This window comes from Trichechus manatus, unplaced genomic scaffold (assembly GCF_000243295.1).
Source record: "Trichechus manatus latirostris isolate Lorelei unplaced genomic scaffold, TriManLat1.0 scaffold00001, whole genome shotgun sequence".
NCBI lineage: Eukaryota > Metazoa > Chordata > Mammalia > Sirenia > Trichechidae > Trichechus > Trichechus manatus.
Window position 1 is genome coordinate 25,788,333 of NW_004443937.1, and position 8,605 is coordinate 25,796,937.

The 8,605-nt window shown below is 60.2% G+C and overlaps 1 protein-coding gene across 1 annotated transcript in view; it reads left to right on the top strand.

Annotated features, from left to right (window-relative positions):
* Positions 1–273: 273 nt before the first annotated feature.
* Positions 274–8,605, top strand: part of PTH1R (parathyroid hormone 1 receptor) — a 27,211-nt gene continuing 18,879 nt past the window's right edge. Inside the window, exons 1-3 of the mRNA XM_004368464.1 lie at positions 274–373; positions 2,496–2,552; positions 5,095–5,217. Coding sequence (XP_004368521.1) covers positions 5,143–5,217 — 75 coding nt within the window. The 5' untranslated portion in view covers positions 274–373; positions 2,496–2,552; positions 5,095–5,142. The remainder of the gene's footprint in view (positions 374–2,495; positions 2,553–5,094; positions 5,218–8,605) is intronic.

Below are 8,605 nucleotides of genomic sequence, written 5' to 3' on the forward strand. Positions count from 1 at the left end.
GGGAGACTCAGGGACGCAGGGACAGAGAAGGAGAATTCGTTGGAAAGAGGCACAGCAGGGCGAGGAGAGAGCCGCTGAGGAGCGCACACGGAGGGGCTGAGCTGGCCCAGGGCGCCCTGGGGAGAGGGTGCCAGCCCAGGGCACCCAAACCCTGGCCTGACTCTTCCTCCCCCACCAGGAGTCTGGACAAAGTCCTAGTCTGGAGCAGGGCTTGGTAAAAAATAATTAATTTTTCTTTTCAAGTGAAAGTTCTGACTCAGGCCTTCTCCTGAACCATAGAAGCAGCTCGGTAGCCATCCATGGCCTCCTCCTGGCCAACCTGAGCCTGCCCTCCAGCTGCAGGCCCCACTCTAGAAGGCCTTGTGGGCCCCAGGTGAGGGGGGTCCCGGAGAGCACTGCTGGGAGGGGCAAGGCTGTGGCGGGCGAGTGTGTGGGTACCTGTGCTATGCCCTGGGGCAGACGAAGCATGTCCACTTGGAGACATGTCTGTGGACCTGGCATTGCCACAGCAGGGGGCCTATGACCATGTCATCTGCCTCCTGGTCCCCTGGTTCCCTGCACCCCCGTTTCCCTCCCTTCACCTTCCTGAGGGGTGAGAAAGCCTTGCTTCCTGCTGCAAGGGGAGGGGGCCACCCGACCAGCTGCTGCCTCCGGTGCCTCAGCCGGGTGGGGGGTGTTTATGAGCAGCCGAAATGGCTGTAAAAGTGGCACCTCACTTTACTTCTGGCCTGGCCATCCCCTTCCCTACCAGCCTCATGCCTCGAAAACCTTCCAGAAGTCTGAGATTGAGGCCTGGGCAGAGGTTCAGCCCAGGCGTTAGGTCAGGTGTTAAGGGTCAGACTGGGATGAGGACTGGGGGTCTGTGTTCGTCATGGGGTAGAGCTCAGTCTGGGATCAATGTTGAGCTTGGGATTCAGGCTGAATCTGGGGCTAGGGTTGGGACAAAGTGTTGGGGAGTGTGATGACTCAGAAGCAAAGGAGGTCCTTCGGTCCCAGAGGGCGCCCTGGGTTGGGGAGGGGTTCCAAAGGAGTGATGCTGGGCGGCAGAGCTCAGAGAGCTGAGCCTCCGTCTTTCCTGTTTGTGTCAGGTGCCTACCTTGGCCCCAAGGTCTGTGTACCTTGGCCAGAGCCCTACACACAGTGGCAGTGGCGGCAGCAGAGGCTTGTTGGCGGAGGGCGGCCACACCAGCAGGGAAAGAGCCAGAGTCCAGCCCCTGCTCCAGCCTTGAGCTCCAGCAGCCACCTTGGCTCTTCCTCCTCGGCCCAGCCTGGGGATCAGAGAGGGGAATCCCCACAGGGACTTACTCCCAACTCCCCACCAGCCAGACCTTTCCAAACACCATTGAAACTGACCCGAAACTGACCCTGGGGCCCTAGGGCCTGCTTGTCAAAAAAGGCAGGCTCACTCTGCCGGGCGCTGGGGTGTACTGGTTAATGTGTGACACCCTGACCCCCATGGTGGCATTTTAACCAGAGGCCTGGGGGTGAGTTGGGGGGTCAGTAGCACCACCCACAGCAGTGGAATGTCCAGCAAGGGACTCTGGGATGAGGCACTTGAGTTACAGCGAGGAGAATGTCCTTAAGGGGCCCAGGAGCCCACCAGATCCCTTCTCCATGGCCCTGTCCACAGCCCACCCTCGTCTTCCCAAGTTCAAATATTTATTTCCCAATTTCAGCTTTCTGGTATCAGATCTGAGAAAAATTCCCCCCATCAGCCCCTAGTTTACCTCCCAGTTCCCTCAATCCCTCCATAAATGTTCTTTTCCCATCACCAAGGGGGGTAGGGGTGGCAGTGGTCATCGAACCATAAAACTTAGAACAGAGTCACTTAGAAACAGAGACTTAAAGCTGAGACCATCAGAATATAAAACCCAAGATCACTCTGGGCACTTGGGTCCTGTTCCTGTGCCCAAGGAACCCACAGACCACAGAGGCAGCCCTGAAATCACAATCCCCCCAGTAATGGAGGAGGTGAGGTCACAAGGAAGGAGGGGTATCCTTTACACCAAGCAGAGGAGGGCAATCTTGGGGTGCGAAGTGCAAGGGCAAAGGCAAGGGGAGTGAACAAGGAGGGGGAGGCCTGCAGCCTAGTGGACAGTACCTGTTGGGGGGAGTCATCTTTGTGCACAGGCATTGAATGCCAGGACCAGACACTTGAGGGCAGTGGGGCACGGAGGGGAAAATGACCAGAAAAGTGTGTTGGGAAGATGGCTGTGGGTGCAATGTGAAAGATGGGTGTGCTTGAGACTGGAGGGAGTGGGCTGCCAGGAAGATTGACTGCAGCTGATTTCAGCCGCCTTAGGGTTTGATCTTGGGGACCCATTCACATTGAGGGAAGGCACCATTCCTGAAATGGGGAATGGGTTTAGGGGCTCTGAGGAGCTTGATTTCTACAGGCTGCATCTGTGGCACCCAGAGAACCCATAGGCCTGCACACTGAACAGCGAAGTTGAGAGTACCACTTAAACCAACTGATCAGCTCCCCCATTTTACAGATGAGGAACCTGAGGCCCAGACAGCAGGAGTGTTGCGGAGCCCAGGACATTCAGCTGGTAAGTGGATTGAGCAGGAGCTGCCACCAGCCCAAATGCTCTTTTCCAGGATCAAAGGCTCACATTAGCTTCCTCTAGACCATCCTTGGCGGCCTGGTGGTGCAGTGGTTAAGAGCTCGGCTGCTAACCAAAAGGTCGGAGTTGGAATCCACCAGCTGCTCCTTCGAAACCCTATGGGGCAGTTCTGTTCTGTCCCTGTAAGGTCTCTGTGAGTCGGAATCAGGCTCAACGGCAACGGGTTTGGTTGTTTTTTTGTTTTGTTTTGTTTTGTTTCGACCATCCTTAAAGGCCTCCCCTCCAGCCGCCCCTGGCCTCTCCCTGGGCCTCAGGTTCACCACCTAGTACAGGAGATGGTTACCTGGGGTCCGAGGACCCCTCCTCGTAGAGCTCCAGCGTCCCCTACCCGGCCCGAGCATGTAAGCCCCGCCCCCGTCCGGCCCGAGCCCGCGTAGGCTCCACCCTCCCCTTCTCCAGGCGGAGGGTCCCCGGCAGAGCAGGCCGAGAGCTTTGGGGAGGGGGGTAGCCGAGGCCGAGGGCGGGGGTCCGGACTAAGCCCCAGGGCCTGCGGCCAGGAGGCGCCCAGGGTGTGGCCAGAGGCGGGACTGGAGAGGCCGGGTCGGCGACTGGATGCGTCGAGACTCCGAGATACCCGGACCCCGAGCCGGGGAAAGACTGGGAGGGGAGAGGGACTTGAGGCCGGAGACGGGGGGGAAGGAGGGAGCGGGTCTAGAGCTATGCGGACCCACAGACTCGAGAAGAGACTAGGGATGGGGGGTGGGGTGGGGCGGGTCAGGAGGGCTGCGGCGGCGCAGCCTGGCTTGAGGCTGGCAGCGGAGCCGTCTCCCCAGGGACCCCAGCCCAGCCTGTGCCGGAGCGCCGCGGGCAGACAGACAGCGCTGCGGCCGAGGCGCGAGGTGGTACCGGGCGGCCTCCCCAGGGGATCCTCCCGTGAAAAGGGCCTGCTCCGCGGCTGACGGCTCGTATTTACCGGCCCAGGCCGGACAATCAGAAAAAAAAATAACGTCTTGCCTTCCCGAGCAGAGAAAGAAGCGGCGACAGCGCCCCGGGCCACGTTCCTGCGCCCCGATGTCAAAGCTTCCCCGGTCCCGTCCCCTCAACACTCACATCACACCCCGCCGCGGTGCGACCCTGGGCCACGGTCTCTAAAGAAACGTCCTGGGGCTGGGGGCCGCGGGCTCCGCTCTGCCCCTCCACACACCCGCTGTCGGAGGCGACGGGGGGGTAGGGGGAGCGGGAGAGGCCCAGAGAGGGCGCGGGGGAGGATCGCGGCGCCCGGCCGCGGGGGGAGGGGGAGCGGCAGACTCAGAGGCGAGGGACGCGCGCGGCTGGCGGCGGCTCTGAGCAGCGGCCGGGCGGGGGGCGCTGGAGGCCAGGACGGCTAGGGGGCATACTGAGAACTCCATGAAGTCCCCCCGGGGCCGCGGACGGGGCGCTGTCCTGGGGAGGCTGTCGGGGGGAGCCCGACATCCATGGCAAGGCGGGGACCGCGGCGGCGCGCTCGGAGTAAGTCTGGGCTGGGGGCCGGCGCCGGAGAGAGGGGCCGGAGTTGGGTCGGGGTGACTCCAGACTTGGCTGGGGCGGCCGGGCTGGTCTGTTTCGGTGTCAGTCAGCGGCGCCTCCTCGGAGCCTGGTGGAGCCGCCAGCCCCGGGCCGCTCGGCTCCGTGGCTTTTTTGGAAAGTTGCAAATGTTTTCGTAGAGAGAGAAGGGGGAGGGGAGGGAGAGAGCGAGGGAGTGACCGAAACGGAGCTCGGGGCCGCTGGAAGAAAGGAGGCCAAAGCCGGGGGAGCTGGAGACGGACTGACAGACAGACAGAGCGGCCGGGCAGCAGGCGCGCTCAGGCGGCGCGGACGCAGGCGGGGCTCCGGCCGAGGATGGGGAGGAGATGCCGGAGGCGGCCGCGGTGGGGATGGGAGTCTGGGGGCCCGAGGAGCCGGGAGCTGACGGCCGGAACACCGAAGGGCTCAGTGTCTTTGCAAAGTCGGGATCGCATACCCAAGCTGCACGCCCCGCGCGGCTCAAAACGCGCCCCCCGCCCCGCCCCGAACCCCCTACTGTGGCCTGCCGCCGAGCTAAAAATAACAGCCCGGTTCGCCCCCCGCAGACCGCGACCCCGACCCCTCCCCCGCCCCCTCCCCCACTGGGCGTGGGGCGAAGCCACAGCTCCCAGTTCACCAAAAGAAAAAAAAAAAAAGAAAAGAAAAGGCGGCGCGGGGGGGGCGGGGGGCGGGCCGGGGGCGGGGGGCCCGGCCATATGGATGTGATTTCTCCGCTCCGAGGCAGACGGGCCGCTCCGCAGCGCTTGGCGCCCGCCCGCCGCCCGCCCGGCCTCCGTCTACCTCCCTCCTCTCTCCCTCCCTCTCTCCCTCCTTCGCGCTCGGTCGCTAGCCCTCGGCGCATGGACCCCGCACCGGGCCCCGGGGCCTCGGGCCGCCCGGACGCCGGGGTCCCCTAGGCCGGGGCGTGGGCGGGGCGACCCGGCCTGACGCAGCTCTGCACACCCCCCCACCTCAACACCACCAGGGCCGGCGGCGGCGGCTGCCCCGAGGGACGCGGCCCTAGGCGGTGGCGATGGGGGCCGTCCGAATCGCGCCCGGCCTGGCGCTGCTGCTCTGCTGCCCGGTGCTCAGCTCCGCATACGCGCTGGTAAGTCCCCACCGGCACTCCAGCACAAACACCCGCCCAGCCGGGCCCTGGAAGGCGCTGCGGGGCTTGCTCGGGGGTCCCTGGGGCGGGTCCGGGGCACAGAGTCTTGGGTTCTCAAGAGTAGTCTGAACTTTGAGTGGGGGTTCCCCTCTGAACTGGGATCCTCGGTGCTTGCTGTCTCCGGGGTGTCTGGACTGTGGCTTCCACAAGACTAAGGTCTCCCCATCTCGCAAGCCTAGATATGTCGCCCCAGGTCTGGAAATGTGTGGTTGGGGTTCCTTTCTCTGTTTCTCTGGCTGCGTGTCCTCTGAAGATGACAATATGATCCGGTGGAAGGCTGCGCTTTGGTGGATGTCCGGGGTCCCACAGACTTTGCTTGGGGGGAGGTGGGTGGAAGCTCTGTTTTCTGCAAGTTTTTTTTGCAATGCGGGACACAGGGCTGTGGGTCCAAAGTCAGAATCATCCAGACGAGAGTAGGGTTGAGGGACCCCCCTCCAGCTCTCACAATTGCACACATGCACACATGCACGCACACACACTTGCACACACACACAGCTTTACCCATAGTGGAAGCTGTTTGCCCAGGAAGGTGGGTGTGGTGTGGCATGGAGGAGGGATGGAGGTCTCCTGAAGGAGACTGGCCTCACAGAACACCCCTCCAGGAGGAACTTGCTGAGAGGGACTCCAGTGAGCGAGGAGACCCCTGGGAAGACCCTCCTGAGAATGCACCCTCCTGAGAGCAGTGAGCAGGAGAGAACCACAGGGAGACGAAGAAACAGAATGGGAGAGAAGCCTAAAGAGAGAGAAGAGAGCAACAGAGACAAAAGGGGATGGGGAGGAGAGCTCCCCAGAGCAGGAGGGGTGGACAGACAGAGAACAGCAAAAAGAAAGCCAGGGAGAAGAGACAGGCAGCCACAGAAAGCAAAGACATGGAGCGGCAGCACCCTCCTCATCCTGGCCTTTTCCCTGGTGATGGGGGTGTCCCATCCCCTCAGTCAGATCCCACAGCAGCCATGTCCCAAGGGACCAGTTCATTCCTGAGAAGGCTGTCTGCCTGTGCATCTGACTTCAGGGGCCCTGCGCGCCCCAAGTGGGGCATCTGTGTACTCCGGAGAGAGACAGGCAGACAGCCTCCTCCTGAGCAGCAGCAGATCCCTGCCCAGGGCAGAATCCCAGCCCTGGAGGCCAGAGCTCTGGGATTCCTCTAGATCTGCCTGATGCCTGTGTAACCTTGGGCTAGCCTTCTCCACACCTCAGTTTCCCCATCTGTAAAAAGAAGGCATGAAAGAAGCATTTGCTTAAGAAACCCCTAATAGGAGGTTCTCCCTGCCTCAGCACTCCCCATTCACCGGCACCCAGACCTCACGACTCTGGCCCCAGGAAAGGCTTCCCAAAGCCAGACACGTTGTCCCGTATGAGTGAGGACTTGTAGATGGGGAAACGGAGGTTCAGAGGGGCTTAGCACCTGCCCAGAGGTGGGAGGGAGCCATTTCCCCACCCTCCCTTTAAGCTAGGCTCAAGGTCTTTCCCAGTGGCCCCCTCCAGGGTCAGCACAGCCACCATGCAGAGCCAGCCAGCAGGGTCCATGTGTGTTGGGGAAACGGGGTGGTGGGTACGGGTGTCCCGAGATATGTCTATGTGTCAGATCAGGGCTCTGGGGAACTCTGGGTATGTGTGCTCATCTGTCTGCGTGATTGTAAGCGTGAGCTCACGGTGTGCGCATGACTTGCCGGAGCATAGTCGTATGTGCACTTGGGAGTACATGTGCACCCAGGTCTATTGTTTTCTTACTTTTATTTAATAAACGCTTCTGTAGTACATTCTACACACCAGAAGCCGTTTGAAGCGTTTTACATATATCAACTAGTTTAATCTTCTAACAACCCTCAGAGGAAGGTCCGGTTATTGCCCCCATTTTGTAATTGACCTAAATCACACAAGCAGTATGAATTATTTATCTCATGCCAACCAAGTGCCAAGCTCTGTGCCTCTGTGTGTTGGGGCTCGGGGTCCTCAGGGCCCCACACTGCTCTCTGGGGAAGCTGAGGCACATGCAGAGAATGCGCCTGGCCCAGTCCTGACCCAAGGCTGAGAGCTAGGGCAGGAGGGGGGACACCCAGGTCCTGGTTGGGGAGTCTATGGCTGGGCTCTCAGGCTGTGGGTACGCCAGACCCTCCCTAGCTTCAGGGCTAGAGGATAGGGCTCGAGGGGTAGAGAAGCAGCCTGCTCACCCTCGCAATGCCCCGTGGGCCCCTTGGGTTCAGCTACAGCCAGCAAGAGGCTGGTAGCCTGCCAGCTCCCTCTTCTGAGTCCAGGGGCTGCGCTCCCATGCAGATCTGCGCTGGAGCCCACAAGCCCACCAGCCTCAACTGATAGCTCCTGTCACCAAACCCGTATGCTGCCTCCCCAGCCGACCCAGGACCAGGCTTGCATCTTCAGGGACCTCACGGTTGAGGGGCCAAAGAGCATCCCAATGGGAGGACACTGAGTGCAGCCAGACCTAGCTGGTCTGTCTTGTGCCTTAAAGGGAAGACTAGCTGGGAAGTTGAGGGTGTGGAGACACGGAGAGGAGTGAGGTTCAGGGGAATCAACGGACCCACAGATTGTGAGGGGGGCCTGGGCGTGATCTTCTCCTTGGGGACGCCTCATCCAAAGGACACCCTCAGCATGCACACATGTGGAGTAGAAACTGCAGTGGGAGAGGCTGAAACTCAGGGCAGGGGCAGGCCTTGAGTGCCGAGAGAGATGTGACCCGAGGGTAAGTCACAGGAGAGACGTGATGTGTGGGAATATATGGGCCCCTTCCAGCCTGCTCCAGGGGCTGCTCAGCCTCAGTGCTCTCTTTTAAAGACAGATAGGAACTAATGCGTTTTGAGCAATGGCTGTCCCCAGATTCTGAGCTAGAAGTCACCAGGGTTTTCTCCTTTCATTGATTCACCCACCTACTTTACAGGCAAGGGCCCTAAGGTCCACACAGTGAGTCTGTGGGAGAGTCGGGATCTGAACCCAGGTCTTTAGACTCTTGCACCAAGCTCCTTCCTCCAAAGCAGGTTGGACTGGGGCTGGCAGGAGACCCCATGGCCCACTCTGGGTTTTCTTTTTCTTTCTTTTGTCTCTTTTGCCTTTTTTCTTTCTCTTTTCATGAAATCCTTCTGCTTTTAATTTTATTTTCTTATTTTTAATTTCACAACTAATGCATAGAATATGTTCTTTCTTATAAAAGGGTCAAACAATATAGATTAAACGAAAATTCTCCTTGACCACTCCAAAGCCCCATTTCCCCTTGTAGAGAAAACCATTTGTAACGGTCTCTCCCATTCCCCCTTCTAGAGAAAACCATTTGTAACGGACTCCCCCATTCCCCCTTCTAGAGAAAACCATTTGTAAC